Source organism: Pteronotus mesoamericanus, unplaced genomic scaffold (genome assembly GCF_021234165.1).
Source record: "Pteronotus mesoamericanus isolate MK-2021 breed Mesoamerican mustached bat unplaced genomic scaffold, CSHL_Meso_final contig_33, whole genome shotgun sequence".
Lineage (NCBI taxonomy): Eukaryota > Metazoa > Chordata > Mammalia > Chiroptera > Mormoopidae > Pteronotus > Pteronotus mesoamericanus.
In genome coordinates this window covers 12,470,572-12,489,485 of record NW_026555135.1, presented here as the reverse complement: position 1 = coordinate 12,489,485, position 18,914 = coordinate 12,470,572, and the positions used below count along the sequence as shown (strand labels likewise).

General features: G+C 37.1%; 1 protein-coding gene across 2 annotated transcripts in view; it reads right to left on the bottom strand.

Annotated features, from left to right (window-relative positions):
• Window positions 1–8,392: 8,392 nt before the first annotated feature.
• EED (embryonic ectoderm development) overlaps window positions 8,393–18,914 on the bottom strand; it is a 33,354-nt gene continuing 22,832 nt past the window's right edge. The window contains exons 9-13 of one of the 2 annotated variants that reach the window (XM_054576392.1): window positions 18,583–18,688; window positions 17,350–17,424; window positions 10,064–10,222; window positions 9,332–9,405; window positions 8,393–8,710 (exon numbers count right to left, since the gene is read on the bottom strand). In XM_054576392.1, coding sequence (XP_054432367.1) covers window positions 8,584–8,710; window positions 9,332–9,405; window positions 10,064–10,222; window positions 17,350–17,424; window positions 18,583–18,688 — 541 coding nt within the window. In that variant the 3' untranslated portion in view covers window positions 8,393–8,583. The remainder of the gene's footprint in view (window positions 8,711–9,331; window positions 9,406–10,063; window positions 10,223–17,349; window positions 17,425–18,582; window positions 18,689–18,914) is intronic. The other variant, XM_054576393.1, reaches the window with a different exon arrangement.

The following is an 18,914-nucleotide window of genomic DNA, read 5'->3' as shown; positions in this document are numbered from 1 at the left end:
AGTTAGAAATTAGTTCGAATCTCCACCCTGCCACTTATGACACTGGATGTTATTTTAATTTTTTAATGTTTATTTTTTGAATAAGTTACTTTAAAACCTTAGTCCTCAGATTCCTCATCTGTAAAATAGGGATAATAATTTGTATTTCCTGGGGCTGTTGAATAATAAATAACATATAAGGAACTTAACACAGTACATGATAGGGAGTAAAACAGTACTTAAGTATAGCTACTAGTATTGAAAATGCAGTGGTTTTCAGTGTGTGGTCCTTGGGCCAGCAGCACCAAGGGACCTATGAACTTGTTAAAATGCAAATTCTCTGGCCCCGCACCCCACACCTACTGAATCAGACATTTTGGGATGGGGCACAGCAACATGTGATTTAACAAGACCTCCAGATGGTTCTAATGTATGCGAAAATTTGGAAAACACTGTCAAAGAAAATATAAGAAGTCAGGCTCTGTGCATGCTGGGGGCTAAGGATATCAAGGCCAATAAGTTACAATTCTTTCCTTTGTTTTCCCAGGCAGCACTACAAAGGGAGTAGGCCTAGTGGTATTCACCTCTGTATATATCATACTGCCTGAAACTCATCAGTTCATTTTTGCAAAAATAGCTTAGTTTTTGCCCATTCAACATTTCATCAAATACCTACTATGAACCAGTGTGTTAAACACTGGGCTTCAGACCTGGTGGATATGGCTCAGTGGACTGAGGCCTAGCCTGCAAACCTAAGGGATTCAGAAAATAAAGGCTTCGAGGGCCCTTTATCAGGCACTGATTTTACAGTATAGGACACCAAGAACTAGTCCCAAGGCCACCAGAAGGAAAGACACAGGGGCATAGGCCGATGAGGGACCCTGGCCAGGAAGTAGAGACTCCAGTCTATGTGGGACCTTGAACCCTTGAACAGTCTCCTTTTGCAGCTGTCTTTCCTGTATGGCCTGAGCTTGGTTGTGGCCCAAAAGACTAGAGAGCAAAGCCGTAGAAAGGAATCCTGGCAGGAAGCTGAATTAGGCCCAGATATGGGACCTAGGATGGAAACAATGCTAAATCCCAGACACAGAGGTGATCCAACACACAGAAGAACTATAAACAATTCTTCACCTCTCCCACTGGTAAGTATCCTTGGCCATGAGTTTGGGAGGCACAGTAATTAGCCGCAGTGAGGAAGTTTCTAATGACTGGAACGTTATGCTGGGCTGGGCTAAAATAAATTTAATCTGTCTATTAGAATCATCTGGGCAAGCTTTTTAAAAAAATAAACCTGAATTCAGATCTCTGAGGTTGGGATTCAGAGATCTGCGTTATGTTTCCTGAATGATTCTTTTCCGCAGACCCATATTTGGAAACCATTGCATGGCACAGGTTGCTACAGGGCCCTAAGTAATGCACCTGGCCATTACTTCATTGGCCATTTCATTGGCCAATACACCTGGACAATGAAATTACAAATTATTTTCTTTGGGCTACTTGGAGCTCAGGTTTTATGGCAAAGGTAAGAAATTATTATTTTGGAGGGCCCTTGACAAAGAGTTTTCACTTTCAAGCATTACAAATGCTGGTGCAGGCAGTTTTATTCAGGGATTTGAGGAAAACAATGCAGAACACTTACTCAGAACTGGGATTAAGCCTTGCCTCCCAGTCCTTCAGAAAGATAAACCAAACCTTTTTTAATACAAAATATCAGCAGTTTAAAAAGTAATTGTGCATCAAAACCAAAAAATCAAATAATGGCCAATACAGTACTATGAATTTCTCACAACCAGTGATTTTCTGACAATTCACAATAGTTAAAACACAACTTAAAGGTAAAAACAAATACACACTCCCTCACTCATTACACAAAATGCAACAGAAATCATGCAGCTTTTTACACTTCACATCCGCCTGGGGTAAATGAAGCAAGAGGTGAAATGAGTCTGCTTTCATTCATCTGAAGTCTTGCTCTACATCAGAAAATAACCACAAAATACCAAGAATCTTTTTGAAATCCACCAGTTCAATTCCAAAATGATATTCATTTTCTACAAATCACAACAGGGGGAAACCCTCATGTGATAAATGAAAGTAGTGAAGTTATAAACTTTATAGTGTTAGAGCTATGTTCTGTGGTTAGAGACCATGTAGCATTTCTATGTATGCCATATTTCTGATCGCGTGGGTCCTTGGTGAAAGCTGTCTAGACTCATTTCCCCTAGACGAGTGTGTTTCAGATTGACAGTTGAGATTCATTATTGGGTTGTGAAATAAATTTAGTGAGTCGCACTGCATTCACATACCAAAAAAAAAAAAAAAAAAAAAATTCAGATTACATCAAACTTAGTGTATTGTTTCACAGAACATTTTGTTTACATTTATGTGTGAGATTGGCATTTAATATATGTAGTCTATTTCTTACTGTGGGTAGCATTTTTTTTTTTTTTTGGTTTAAAAAGTACTGTTTTAGACCATACCTCATCTAAATGTGAAGATGCAGTTAAGCCAAATGACTCTCTCCTTTGTCTTAATGAGTATTTTAATTCTTTAAGCATTTCTGGTCAAGCTGACCATCAATTCTTTAGACTCCCACTGTTCTCAGGCATTAGCTTACAAAGCAACTTTAAAATCACCTAATTTTTATCCAGTCCTTTTCCAAAGCCTCAAACCACAAAGCCACATTCCAGGCCTTTCTAGGCCCATTTTTTGCCCCATCTGAATGCCCTGAGAATTTATTGTACTTACCACCTCTGCAACAGCAACCATCTACTTTCTCTGCCTCAAAGAATTCTTCAGCCTGAAGTTCCCTCCCCACAGAGCACAATGTCACTCGTAGTTACTCCCCTACTTTCCTATTGTTGAAACAAACACTAAATTATTCCTTTTGGGGGAAAATGTGGGGAGAAGATGCAGAATTGTTGTATTCATTTTACTTAAATGGACCAAAGAAACCAAGATGGAGACACACGGAGACTGATAAGACTAAATAGTTTAGAAAAGAAATGAGAACCTATCAACAGAGATGTCAGTGCCAGACGGCAGCTACTGGGTAAAGGAAGGCACATGACCTCAGGGCAGCCCCAGACAGGGTCAGCTTCATGGGCTTGTAACCTATGGTGTAGTACATGGCACTAAATTTAGAAAGACTCCATGCTTGGTTTAATGCTCTGCTGTTCCTAACGCGACATTCTTAATAATTTTATTTTTGAACTTATTATTAAGTCCTATGAGACAATGCAGCACTCATGGACAGATCGGGTAAGTACAGTATGCATGTCCGCTGCTCCTTTCCTCCCTATTCACATATAGTATTTGCAATTCCCTGTGAGCACAGAATTCCAATGGACTCATGATGTGTGGAATTTTCAGTGAGACTCAAAACAAGTGTGTCACATCTAAAACTGAAGTAGGCAAGGGTGATGACAGTCCTGAAGCCATGCTCTCTCTGAACCAGAACTTGGTTTGAACAAAGACAGGACATTTTAAGAAACTCAACCAACCAAGGAACCTTATCCTTGTTTACGTTACTTCTTTGTATTAGCCAACCACTTACACTGAAGATAATGACATAAAAGAAAAGGGAAAGGTAAGGCAACTGACAATTTTTCCTTTTAGTTTGTCCTTCCACATCTGTACATCAAATGCAGAGAATGTAAGTAGAATGTGTGGTACCAGGAAGTAAAAGAGCCCTGACTGGTATGACTCTGGTGTCATCTCACAAAACTAAAGGTTGCCAGTTCGATTCCCAGTTCGGGCACTTGCCTGGGTTGCAGGTTCAGTCCCCTGTTGGAGCATGTGAGAGGCAAACATCAATTAATGTTTCTTACCTTCTCTTCCTCCCTCCCTTTCCCTCTCTCCAAAAATAAATTTAAAAAACCTTTTTAGAAACATGAACAATTTTTTTTTTAAAGCGAGGTAAAAAGTTGAATTACTTTTGTCCAGTATTACCACAGTACTGATAAGAACAAAATACACACAAATATATGCACTACAAAAAACCAATTATGTAATTTCAGTGATTCCACATGGGAGTTATCTTTTAGGTTAGCATTGAACATTGCCATTACACAATACGAAAACATTAAAATTCATGCTAATATTTTAAATTTTAACTTATGACATTAAAAAGCAAATTTGAAAATACCGTAAGTTGCAAAGAAATCACAGAAAGGAAAAGCTTTATTTCAGTATTTTGACCCACCTTTTCCCTGCTTTTTAAACAAGAAGCTTGCATTTTCATTTTGCACTGGGCCCTGCAAATTATGAAGCTGACCATCTTCAGGACCAGAAATAGGACCAATAGCATACTGTTCCTCTTGAATTAATCTACATTTCTTTCTTAAAGAGCTGGCTGTGGAGTCCATGAAGCACAGGGGGCTCCAGAAAGACTTTGTTCTGAAATCCGTGGGTGAGAGTCCTGTGTCCCTTACATGGCCAAGCTCTGGCTTGTATCATGACTCTGGCTCCCTTGGGGGCAATAATGATCTTTGCCTGCATGGAAAAATGTCACAGTGCTTAACACCTCTGCCAAACAGGGTTTGTTGTCCACTTTGGGGATGGGGGTCCCAGTGAGTGAACTGTGCACTTTCAAAAGTGCCTTCACCATCCAAAGTGCAATTGTAATCCAGGAAGAAAATGGGCTCCATGATATGGAATTAAATGGAAAACTCATGGCTCATCAAAGCACTGGAATACTTCTGGTAAATGACTGGCAGAGGAAGTTTAGATCAAGCATTAGGCCCTGGATAGATCCACAGTATAAGGATACCAATGGTTCCCATTGTTCGAGAAACAAAAGCACCCAGACTTCCAAATCTTATTGTCCTACAAATTTTAAGTTGCCTTTAAAAAAATCTGTCCTGGTAAAACACCTTGCCTCACCACAATACATTAGGGATATGGTATCAACTGGCCCTTGGTCCAACTTGAAGCTGTGAAAGCTTTTTCTCAGGACATGATGTATTTATCAGGGTGAAAATCTGGGCTTCATAGACTGAAGTGACTGGCACATTAAGTGGATCTGACTGCAATGGAAGGTGCGAGACATGATGTTAGGATGCCAGAACCAATAACCATCTCCTAGTTCTATCACACATGCCCAGGTGGCCCTTAGTTATCATCGCAGCAAGTAAAATAATTCTCCAAATATATCATTAAACCTTTTCATCTTACCCTTATTGTTCTAAAACCTCATCCCCCATTTGATTCTCTATGCCACATTCAAGTAATTCTCAGGATTTCTTCCAGTTCACTAATCTCTATTCACTCTATAGGCTATCTGACCAACCCACCGAGTTTATTTCAATTACTGTATTTTTAATCTACAAGTTGTTTTTCAAGTCTTTGACAGTCTTGGTAGACTCTTACTGGTTGCTCATTTTTGTGATTGCCATGTTTTGTTTCATCAAAGTATTTACTGAGCACCTATGTGCATTGTAATATTCTAGGTGCTTGAGTTATATGTGGAACAAAACTACTGCAACAAACCCAAAAGACTCTTTTATATTCTCAGAAAGACTCTTTTATATTCTCAGATAATTCCAAAATCAGAAGTCTTTGGTGGTCTCTGTAATTGCATATTGCTTCCACTGGCAGAGCAGTTTGTCTACCTGGTGATCGATTGTGAGCTATTTGGTTGACCTAAAGTTTCAGCAATTTGGAGGCCCGCCCGCTTAAGGGTTGTTTAATATTTAGTATCCTTGATTTTGCTTTATTGGAACACAGCCGGGCCTATCGCTTTACATGTTGTGTCTGCTTTCATCCTATAGCAGCAGAGTAGAGTTGACGTAACACAGACTATATGGCTCACAAAACCTCAAATATTAACTATCTGCCTTTTTACAGAAGATTGCTGACCTCTGATCTACACAGAAACTAAAAACCAAACTGAAATGGGCACTAACCTAGACAGTTGGAGCCAAGTGAATTGGCACAACCTTAATACATTTCTCAGAGGGGCAAGAGCTGAGCAAGCAGCACTGTTCCCTCTCTGACCCCTTGCTCACATACAGCCCCACAACGCAGGTAAGTGGGTTGCCCCACCCTGATGAATACCCAAGGCTCCGCCCCTTACAATGTAATGGATGCGCTGAGACAAAATAGATCAAAACTCCAGAAAAATACCTAAGTGATGAGGAAATAAGCAAACTATCAGATGCAGAGTTTAAACACTGGTAATCAGGATGCTCACAGAAATGAGTATGGCTGCAAAACAAAAGAAGTGAAGGCTATACCAAGTGAAATCAAAACATACAGGGAACCAACAGTGAAGCGCAGGGAACCAGGATGCAAATCAACAATTCGGAGCAGAAGAAATAAACATTCAACAAGAATAGAATGAAGAAACAAGAATTCAAAAAATGAAGAGGCTTCGGAACCTCAGGGACAACTTTAAGCGTTCCAACATCTGAATCACAGGGATGCCAAAAGAAGAGGAAGAGCAAGAAATTTAAAACTTCTTTGAAAAAAAAAATGGAGAATTTCCCAAATCTGGTGAAGGAAATAGATATGGAAGTCCAGGAAGCTCAGAAAGTCCCAAAGAAGTTGGACCCAAGGAAGCACACACCAAGGTACATCATAAGTTACCCAAGATTAAAGATAAGGAGAGAAACTTAAAAGCAGCAAGGGGAAAGGAGACAGTTACCTACAAAGGGGTTCCCATAAGACTATCAGCCTATTTCTCAAAAGAAATCTTGCAGGCAAGAGGCGGCTGGCAAGTACTGTCATGAAAGGCAAGGACCTACATCCAAGATTACTCTTTCCAGCAAAGCTATCATTTAGAATGGAAGGCCCCGTAAAGTGCTTCCCAGATAAGGTCAAGTTACAGGAGTTCATCATCACCAAACCCTTATATATGAAATGTTAAAGGGACTTACCTAAGAGAAAGATCAAAACTATGGACAGTAAAATGACAACAAACTCACAACTATCAATAACTGAACCTAACAAAACCAAAAACAAACTAAGCAAACGAGGACAGGAACAGAATCGCAGAAATGGAGATCACATGGGTTAGTAGTAGAGAGGGGGCATGGAGAGAATAGGGGAAAAGGGACAGGGGGTAAGAAGCATAATTGGTAGGTAGAAAATAAACAGTGGGAGGTTAATAGTAGTATAGGAAATGGAGAAGCCAAAACACTTATCTGTACAACCCACGGGCATGGGTAAGGAGGTGGGGAATGCTGGAGGGGATTAAAGGGGAGAACAAATGGGACAATTTTAATAGCATAATCAATAAAATATACTTAAAAAAATACACTTTTTTAAAATCCTCAGTTGAGGACATTTTCTCACTGCTTTTAGGGAGACAGAAAGGGAAACTGATGAAAACGATAGGCATTGACTAAGTGCCTCCTGTATGTGTGTGGCTTTGGTTATGGGACAAACCTCCAACTGAGCCACAGGGGCCACGGCAAAAATACACTTTCATTTAGTAAGTAATTCTGACAAACAAGTAATCAGAGAGGTACACAAAGATGTGTGTCCTAGGTTGTTAAGCAATTAACATATCCAAAAAGGTATTAAATAATGGTATGAAAAAGTTTATAGAGAAAAATAATAAAAACTTGACAAAATTCAGTCTTTTATATGGTACCTTGGCTCCCCTTACCTTACCTATTTTTTTAAAAAAAGATTTTTTTTAGAGGGGGAGGGAGGGAGAGAGGGAAACACCAATGTGTGGCTACACTTCATGCACCCCCTCTAGGGACCTGGCGTGCAACCCAGGCATGTGCCCTAGACTGGGAATTGAACCAGCGACACTTTGGTTCGCACGTCAGTGCTCAGTCCACTGAGCCACGCCAGCCAGGGCACCTATTTATCTTTATGATCACCCAGGCTTTCTTCATTCCCTGTTTCAGGTTAACCCCTCCATGTGTCATCTTGGTCGTAAATCTCAGGATTTTTCTGGACTTTTATATCTCAATTTCATTCTTGCTGTTTCTTGTCCATACAAAGCACCCTATATTTGGGACAAAATAGTGAACTATTCTCAACCCCATGACCTCTCCAATCTATTTATTTCTCTTAACCAATAGGGGACAGAAAAAGGGACAGTAACTTGCTGTACAAACATACTTCCCAGTTCTTTGATTTTTCAACCCGTGACATTTAAGTTTCTATGTCCTACACTCCCATGCTCTAATGATACTATGTCCACTAAGATTACTAATGGCCAAGGTGTAAACTAAATGCAGTACTTTAACTGTAAAGAGGTTATTAAAACATTACTGTTACAATGCTATAAAATTTTAAACATAATTACTTATTACTTTATACAGTATAGGTCTCTCCAGTTAAGCAAACTACAAAAAATGATCATTACAAAAAAATAAGGCATAATTTTATTACTTTAAACATTTCTTTTCATTACAATGAAAATAAACTAAAATAACACAGCTTTATAAAAATAAAGTTTTATTAAAAGCAGTAGAGTCTGAGCAGGAGACAGTACAAAGTGTAAACAATGTAAACATCACTACATTCAGCTCAGCCTGATTGAATGCTGAAAGACAACTCTAAATGCTCTAAGCGCCTTTACTAGCAAGATACATTAATTCTATTGTACACAGAAAACACACTCTAATTTGAGTAGGAGAAGCATTTTTATCGAAGTCGGTCCCATCGCCAAATGCTGGCATCATCACAAACAGCTATAAGAATGCTGCTGTCCCTGCTAAAACTGGTTTGTCGAATTGCAGCAGCACACTTTTGATGAGTCAGTGTTGTACATCTAGGGAGAAAACATAACAACAGGTTAAATATTGTATGGACATTATGTTGTATCTGACTTAAAACAATGAATCAGAAAATGAGTAGATGTTCCAAATAATACACAAAGTATTTGAAACCAGAATATACTTCACTAAGATTTCAATCTCAAATTTCATAAAATTTGGATGTATTTTAAATTCAAGAGGCACCACATAACTCATATAAAAAGAAGTTACTTGTTTTCAAGGTACTCATGAAAAAATGATCATTAGAGTAAGAAAATACTTTGAAATACTTTGGGACATGTAAATGTTACAAATGATTTAAAGATGGCATTGTGCCATGGCTGGTGTGGCTCAGTGGGTTGAGTGCCAGCCTGTGAACCAAAAGGTTACAAGTTTGATTCCCAGTCAGGGCACATGCCTGGGTTGCACGCCAGGTCCCCAGTGGGGACTGCATAAGAGGCAACAACACATTGATGTTTCTTTCCCTCTCTTCCCGTCTCTCTAAAAATAAATAAAATCTTTAAAAAAGAATAAAGTAAAATAAAGATGGCATTGCAACTATAAATTACTTCCTCTACATTTGGCATAACATTAATTAAGACAGAGATGATAAATAAGAACTTTTAAATACTTACTTGGCTTTATGAGGATCTTCTACTTCTAAATCCCAAACATAAAGTTTGCCAACCTGATTGCCCAATGCAAGCATCTGTATAAACATTTTTTAAAACACCAAGTAATTAAAATGAAAATAAGCTTTAGATTTCAAGCAATCCTAAAACATCTCTCTTATTTGGGGAAAACCTCAGATCTAGCTTTTGGCTATGCTCGCTTATTTCTTTGCATTTTACATTTCTAGTTTGTAAGTGAAGATAAGGAACCAATGTTTCATAGAGGCATCTTGAGTAAAATAAGAAGGCATGTTGCAAATTTATAAAGGGCTTTACAATTTATAGTATACACATGCATTATTTTTTTCTGCCTTAAAGAATTATAGCAAAAGCTGTAAGAAAGCTATAGCAAAAACTTTCTTATAAATACCCAGGTGATTCATTACTACAAAATTTAACACCAAATTTCTTTAAAATTTTAGGTAACTAGTATTTTGTCTTTTCCCATGTTGGATTTTTTTGAAGTTCTTCTGGGGAAAAGCCACATTTTGTATTTAATTACCAAACACGAAGTATTAGTAAAAGATGTTGTACAAAATAAACACCTAACTGCCACCACTGACACCTGTCAATTTCATTTATACTAAGCACTGCAGACGGTGTTCAGTGTCACAAGGACAGAATAACATCAAAGGCCAAAGCAATTAATACAAAAAATGAAGACAGATTATTTTCAAAATGTAAAAACCTTGTTACCTTTTGCCAGAAATCCATAGAAAACCTCATGTACCAAATGTCACACTGGCTGTAATCAAATCGCCCAAGAATAGTCACATTAGACTCACTGGGCTTAATTTTATCTATATCATCTTCCATTTTGCCAGGTTTCCAGCACACAATGGCATTTTCACAAGACTTGAAAAAAAAAGGCGAGAAAAAAATATTATTTGTAGAACTTACCTATAAATATTGAAACAAAGCCTTTTCTCTATTATCATTGTAGAATCGACAGCTCATAGAATCTGGTTATCCATCTACTTAGTACAGTGATATACATTCCCTTATATTTATGGAGTCAATGTCCATATTTGAGGACAAAAAGTCTGATTAATAACATGTTTTTGACAATACAAAAGCATTACGCTGTCTGGAGGTTATTCATTTTGGAAGTCACAATTTCTCTTCCAAACCAAACCAAATTCGATAAGTATCGATACTTTAGCATCCAGGGACTTGAAGTGTTTTACAGCAAAGGTAAAATTACAAACAGTATATTAGAATACATGGCTCTTCAATATGGCTCTTGCTTGCTTCACTATTTTCATCTTTCTCTATGGGTCCCCTATTGATCCTATTAATCCTTCATCCCCAGTGTCCACGCTATGTGGTAGGTGCTCAACAGGAAGCCTAATGAATGCACAGAAAGGGCCTTAGAGATCAGATTATATAGAAGGCATAAAAGCAGTGGTTTATCGTTAAGACACTGATATGGGAATGGGATTGAAATAGACCGAGTTATACCTTCCCTATCATCTCTAACTTCGAAACTTTGCACACACTTTACTTAAGCAGCAAGTGGTAGAGAATACAAAGGACAAAAACTTGCAAAACAGTGCCCACTACTCAAATTACTGGGTAAGTCCATGGCTTACCAGTTAAGAGACATCTGGCAGTATTCAGTAGAATACTGAATAGAGGCCAGAGATGCTGCTGAACACCTTACAAAGTACCTCAATAGGTGCCAGGACTAAAAATTCCTGGTGTTAAGTGAAGACTGCCTCCTGAAGTTTCATAGGAAATGCCCTGAACAATCACATGAGTCAATCATGTGGTGTTGACCGGCATTTAAAAAGCTGGACAGTAGGGCCAAAGATTAGGGTAGGGTCAACATGCTTTTTTTCTTCTCTGCCTTTCATAAATTATATAAAACCCCAGGGCTATATATTTACAAGTTCCTTACTGTGAAGTACTAGACACCAGTTGGTCTGAATACTTTTAACTGTTAAGACTGAAGACTCTTAACTAACAGTACAACTGAGTCAACAGCTTGTAGTTTTCCCAATTCATCTTGGCCCCAGTCCTACTGAATCAGAATATCTGAGATAGGAGGCTGAAGCTGAAGTGTAAAATAGCTGTTCAAGTGCTTCTTAGTGACTCCACTGGTAAAGGATCCTAGTGGAGCCTTCTCATGGACAACTACAGCGTAGGGAGAAAGCATCTCCCCACACTAATGGATGGGTGCACTTGAAATCCCCTAAAGAGCTTTTAAAAATACACATCCCTAGGTCCTTGTGTCAGATTTAGAATTTGTGGAGTAAGGTCTAGGAATCTATTTTTACAATATTCCCTACTGATTCAGATGCAGAGCCAGATATGGGATCACCAACATATTGGTTTGGCCAAAAAGTCTGCTACGTTTTTTCCATACAATAGCTCTAATAGAGTGTGTGGTTGTCTTTAACTTTATTCAAAACATTTTTGTTAGACTGTATTGTGACAGCCGTCATGTCAGCATGCACTTAAAAAAAAACTTATCATAATTCGTGAATATTTGTGCAACTATTTTAATATTAAGATGGAAGAACATAAGCAACATTTTTGGTGTATTATGCTTTATTATTTCAAAAAAGGTAAAATTGCCAGTGAAACACAAAAAAAAGATTTGTGCAGTGTACGGAGAAGGTGCTGTGACTACCTAAATGTGTCAAAAGTGGTTTGCGAAGTTTCTTGGTACTATTCACATTGGCCAAATAATTCTTTGCTGTGGGGCTGCCTTATGCACTCGAAGATGTTTAAGCAGCCCCCCAGCCTCTACTCACTGGAAGCCAATAGTGGAAGACAGCCTACATAATCAAAATATCTAAATCAATAAAATTCTAGGTGAAAATGAAAAAAGGGTCTTTTATTTTACAGAAAAATCATAATGGACTTTTTGGCCAACCAAGAGTTGGCTCAGTTTATTTAGTTTCTCACCTAAAATGCAGAAATCCTTTCCTATCATCTAATTAAGTTCTAAGAGCAGAAATTTTACAGCATTTTTTACTTCTAAAATGACAGAATAAATAGTTGTCTGAGTACAACTTAAAAATCTGAAAGGCAGAGAGGAGGCAGACTAAGAATCCTGTAACATGCAGGAAACTGAGTTCCCTGGTTTTCTTTTCCCTCATTTATGTATCTCAGGCTTGATGTTAGAAAAGTCAGCAACTCAACAATTCTAATGGGCAAAGACAAATAAATAAATAAAACCAATCTCTCACTCCCAAAAGCCTGCTCTCTACAAGAGAACAGAATATGGCAACCTAGCAAGGAGAGTAGTTTCAGACAAATGCTCTACTATGGCTAAATACCACAGAAAAAAAACGGTGGACCTGCCCACATATGAACCAGTAAAGGCCCTGTGGGAATCCCTTCTCAGGTGTGGTAACTAAGCATCTTCGTACAATAACCCTGACTCCTTCTGCCCTTCAGGGTAATGAGATGACTCCTTCTCTCTGGCTGGAGTGGTCTCAGAGGAGGCCTAGAAGAGACAGGATGTTCACAACCACCTACCAACCTGCAGTGTCAGTGGAGATCACCTGAGCAGCAGTAATGAGCCTTGTCAGCCCCTTCTGCTAGGGTAGGGGTAGTATCACCTCAAGTGCAGTGGAATGCCTGAACTACACCCCAGCAGCAATGAAACATCACCAAGTCAAGAGAGTGGGGAACCTAAACTTTCCTTGTTACCCGCCAATCATGAGGCAGTGCTCCTCTTCCCCAGCTGAAAATTTATCAGAGCAAGCCTGCTGTAGAAGATCTAAGTAACATCCAGAGATGGTAACATCATACCCAAAATATCCAGCTCTTAATAAAAAAACCCCTGGTCGTACCAAAAAACAGTAATCTCAGTGCCTTCCTTGGAATGTGCCCCTGCCCTTCTCTGCGGGACCCTATGGGATAAGCAACCAGGGGGACAGCGGCAGCAAAACCCATGAACTTGTCTCCAAGGCGCCTTTTCTCTGACTTTTCAGTGAAGTCAACAGCAGACCCACCGTGGCTCACTTTAACATTTCTAGGGAGCCAAAGCAACCCCACCTAGGCCCCTCCTTTGTTTCTCAGTCCCCAGCTTTGACAAACATACTCTCAAAATAATTAATTACAAAGAAACACGAAAATTTCAACTTTAGTGAACTGACAAGAATTTTAAAGCAGCCATCATAAAAATGTTTCAATGAGCAATTTATAAACACAAGAAATAAAACCTACTCCAAGTTTAAGAAGTTCAGTAAAACACAAAAAGATAAACTCAAAGAAATCTGTATTAAGACACATCACAAACTTACAAAAAACTAAATACAAAGAAACAAATCCTGAAAGCTGTTAAGACAGAAGTAACAATTCCTGTAATGGCAGATTTCTCATTAGAAACCAGGGACACCAGAAAGAGGGGGCACTACATTTTACAAATGTTTAAGAACTGCAATACAAAATCCTACATACACTAAATATACCTTTAAGCAATGAAGGGGAAATGAAAACATTCTCACATTATGAAAAGTTAAAAGAATTTGTCACTAGCAGACCTACCCTAAAAGAATGGCTCCAGGAAGTTTTATGAATATAAAGGAAATGATTTAAGAAGGGATCTTGAAACATCAAGCATAAGGAAGAACAAATTAAAAAAGCAAAATGAGTAAATACAATATTCACCTTTCCCTGTTGAGTTTTTATGTTTTGATGGGTGAAGCAAAAATTGTAATGCTATTTGATGTAGTTCTTCATTGTAAAGGAAATATTTAGGACAATTATATAAATAGAAGACAAAGTGAAGTAAAGAAAAGAAAGGTTTCCACACCTCACCTGAAGGGGTAAAATACTGATACAAAGTTAAGTAGACAGATTTATAGTTGACCCTTCAGCAACAGGGGCTTGTGCACGTCCACCAACATATGGATTGCGATGGGGCAGGGGAGTGGGTGTATATTTGATCTGCATTTGGGAATCCACATCCACATATACAGAGGGCCAACTGTAATTATACACGGATTTTTGACTGTGTGGGGGTCAGAATCCTTCCAGCAGTGTTCAACCCATGGCCTGCATGTGGCCCAGGATGGCCATGAATGTGGCCTAACACAAAATCATCAATTTACTTAAAATCTTTTTTTTGCTCATCAGTTTTCATTAGTGTTTGTGTATTTAATGTGTGGCCCAAGACAACTCTTCTTACACTGTGGCCCAGACACCAAAAGGTTGGACACCCCTAAGTGAAACCATCATGTTGGTCAACAGTCAAATGTATGTACCACATATATATTATACGTACAGTAACATCTAGGGCAAACACCAAAAAAGCTAAACAAAGAAATACACTCAAAAATACTACAAGCAATTCAGAAAGGAATTAATATGTTCACATAATCTATAGGAAGTTAGGAGGATATACCCCACAGAAATTAAAAATTAAAGAAAAAATTAAATGGCAAACACTGTGATAATTGATAATGTTAAGTCTCAAATGAAAATGGTCTAAATATAGCAACTGAAAGTTAGTGTGGATTAAAAAAACATGACCCAGCTATACACTGCCTACAAGAAATTCACTTCAGATATAATGATATATGTACATTAAAAGTAAAAAGTTGGAAAAGGATATATGCGAACATGAATCAAAAGAAAGTAAAAATGACTAAGATGGATTTTACATAATGATAAAAGGGTCAAGCCACCAAGACATAACAATAGTAAGTGTATAATAAGCACCAACCAACAGAGCTGCAAGGTATCACAGAACTGAAAGGGAAAAATCCACAATTATAGCTGGAGACTTCAACAGCCATCAACAAAGATATAGAATACCTAGTAACTAAACAACATACATGTCAAAATTTGTGAGATAATAGCTAAAGCAGTGCTGGCGAAAATTCACACACCAAATGCTTAGGAAGTCTCAACTAAATAACCTAAGAAAAGTCAAGCCAATCTAAACTCTCACCTTAAGAAACTAGTAAAATAGCAAAATACGAGTGTTCCTATAGCAAACAAAAAGATTTTTTAAGAACTACCACAACTCACCAATATTAAATAGTTCATTTGAACAGCCTTTTAGCTATGAAGGAAATTAAATTTGTGATTTTAAAATTCCCCCTCAAAGTTTTCTAGGCCTAGATGATTTGACTAGAGAATCCTATCAATCATTTAAAGAATTAATACCAATCTGATATAATCAAGAAAATACAAGTATAGATTTGCAAATGATTTTATGAAGACAGTATTCTTGATTCCAAAACCAGATAAAAACAGTATAGAGAGAAAACTTCAGATCAGCCTCATAACCTCATGAATACAGGCACAAAAATCTTTAACAAAATATTAGCAATAAGAACTCAGCAACTTATAAAATAATTATACGGAGTGACCAAATAATCTTATTCCAGGGATACAAGGCTGTATCAATAATCAATGATCAATCACTGAAATCAACTGCATCAACTGGCTAAAGAAACCACATGATCATATTAACTGATGCAGAAAAAACATGACAAAATTCAACACCTATTCATGATAAAACTCAAAAAATTAAAAAGGGGACAGTTCTCGATAGAGAATATCTACAAAAGACATACAGCTAATATACATAATTGTGAAAAACGAAATTTTCCCTCTTAATATCAGAAATTAGTCAAGGATATCTACTCTTAACACTACTAATCAAAACAGTATTGGAAGCTTGCTACTGCAATAAGGCCAGATAAGGAAAGAGCATCCAGATCAGAAAGGAGGATATAAAACTGTCCCTATTTGCAGATGGTAAGATGATCTATGTAGAAATTCCCAATTAACAACAACTACACTCCTAAAATAAGGTCTAATAGGTCACAGGATTCAAGACTAGTATACAAAAATCAACTGTATTAATATATAGTAACAATGAACACACAGAAATAGAAATCAGAAATACCACTTAAAACCACTCAAAAAAAAAGGAAAAAATAGTTAGGTCTAAATCGAACAAAGCAGGTACAGAACTTGTATGCTAAAAACTACAAAATGCTGATCATAAAAATCAAAGACCTGAATAAATGGAGATACCATGTTCATGCTTTAGAAGACTTAAGCAGAGTAAAGGTACTAATGCCTCACCAAACTGACTCACAGATTTAACAATTCTGACCAAAATCCTCCCTCCCCCAAAATAACTCCTGAAAGATTTTTAATAAATGTAAACAAGATTCTAAATTTACATGAAAAAGCAAAATAACTAGAATAACTAAAATAATTTTGAAAAAGAATAAAACGGAAGAAATCACTCTACACATCCCAAGACTTATTACAGAGATACAGTAATCAAAACTGTGTACGTAGTACTGGTGGAGTACTGGAATGAAAAAGAAAAACCAGAAACAGCCTCACACAAGTATGGCCAAACAATTTTGACAAAGGTACGAAAGCAATTAAAAGCAGAAAGAAAAGTCTTTCAATAAATGATACTAAAACAATTGGATATCTACAGGCAAAAATTAAAATTCTACCTAAACCTCAAATAAAAATTAACTTTAAATGGATCATATTATTTAATACAAAACATAACAGTATGAGACTTTTTCAAGAAAACACAGGAGAAAATCTTTAGGATCTCTGGCTTGGTAAAGAGCATTTAAACATAACATCAAAAACATGATCCATAAAATAATTTTTAAAAATCAATAAATTGAACTTCATCAAAATTAGAAACGTGCTCTGCAAAAGACCTTGTTAAGAGGATGAAAAGACAAGCTACAGACTGGAAGAAAATATTTGGAAACTACATATCTGACACAGGATTCATATTTAGAATATATTAAGAATTCTCAAAACTCAACAGTAAAAATAAAAACAAAAACCAATCCATTTAGAAAATGAGCAAAAGATATGAAGAGACATCATCGAAAAGGATATATGGATGGTAAATAAGCACATGAAAGATGTTCAACATCACTAGCCATCAGGGAAATGCAAATTAAGACCACGATGAGATATCACTACACACCTATCAGAACAGCTAAAATAAAAAATAGTGACAATACCAAATGCCGGCGAAGATTCCGAGACACTCGAGCTCTCTTACATTTCTGGTGGGAATGTAAAATGGGACGGCCACTCTGGAAAATAGTTTGGCAGTTTCTTAAAAAACTAAACACACTTAACCATGACCCAGCAATTGCCCTTCTAGGCATTTATCCCAGAGAAATGAAAACTTACAAGTAAGTCCACACAAAACCTGTACACGATTGTTCATTGGCAGCTTTATTTGTAATAGCCCCAATCTGGAAAGGACCAAAATGTCCTACAATAGAGGAATGGCTAAATAAACGGTGGTACATCCCATACCATGGAATAACTACTCAGCAATAAAAAGGGAGAAGTACTGATACACACAACACCTTGGATGGCATTAATGAGTGGAAAAAAAAAAAAGTTTTAAAAGGCCCCATGCTGTAACTTTCTGGACGTGACAAAATCACATGTGATAAAATGACACACACATTATACAATGTCAATTTCCTAGATTTGATATTGTGTTATAATTCACATAACGATTGGGGGAAGGGCAATATGGGGCCTCTCTACATTATCTTTGAAACTTCCTGTGAATCTAATTTCAAGATCAAAAGGTAAAAAGAAAAAAAAAAAAACCAAAAAAAAAAAAACCCAGGTGAAACTATCTGCAAGATCAAGAAAAAAAATAAGGCTCTGCCCAAGAAAACATGAAGTGCCCTAAAATCCACACAAGAAACTGGATAGCAATTTCTCCAAATTTGACAATCCTAAATGTTCAGATGACGTCATCAACAACTTCTCTAAATTATCAGCAAAAAATAAATATATATACATATACATATCAACATTCTAGAGAAGGGGTTGGCAAACTATACAGCCCATGAGCCAACTCCAGCTGTCTGTGTTTATATGTAAAAGTTTGCTGAAATGGACACAAACATAAAAAAACAAAACAAAACCCTATTAGTACTGGCTTTAAATATTGGTTTATTTTACAGTAACACTGGGTATCACAATATCATCTTACAAATTAACATTTTTCATTTTATTGGAGCACAAATTATAATTCATTAGGATGTTTTAAGCCAGCAACTTTCCAACCCTATCAAAATATGAGACTTAAAAAAAAAAAAAAAAAAAAAAACACAGCAATTTCCCATCTGCCATCCAATTTACCAAACTGCATAAAAAACCGTGCTCCCTAAAAAGATCCAACTCACACGAACAATGGAAGTACAGCTTAACAGCAATTACCATACCTTGGAAAGTATCAAATCACCTAACCATCGCACACAATCAACATAATTCCTATGTATGTCTCTGGTAGAAAAGTCAGGAAAGTGAATTTTCTGAGAAATAAATGGCCTGAAATGGAAATGTCAAAAGTTAAGAGAAAAAAAGTATAGTAGAATTACACTAATTTTTCTTTTTGGATTTATAAAATTTTGAAAAATAAAATATGACCATTGATTTTCCTTTGTTCCTAGAAAACTGAATACCTTGTTGTCTGTTTATTCAGAGCTATAGTCTTACTCCATTTTTGTTTCTATGTTTTATTCCATTATCAGCTGTCAATTCAATTGTTTTTACC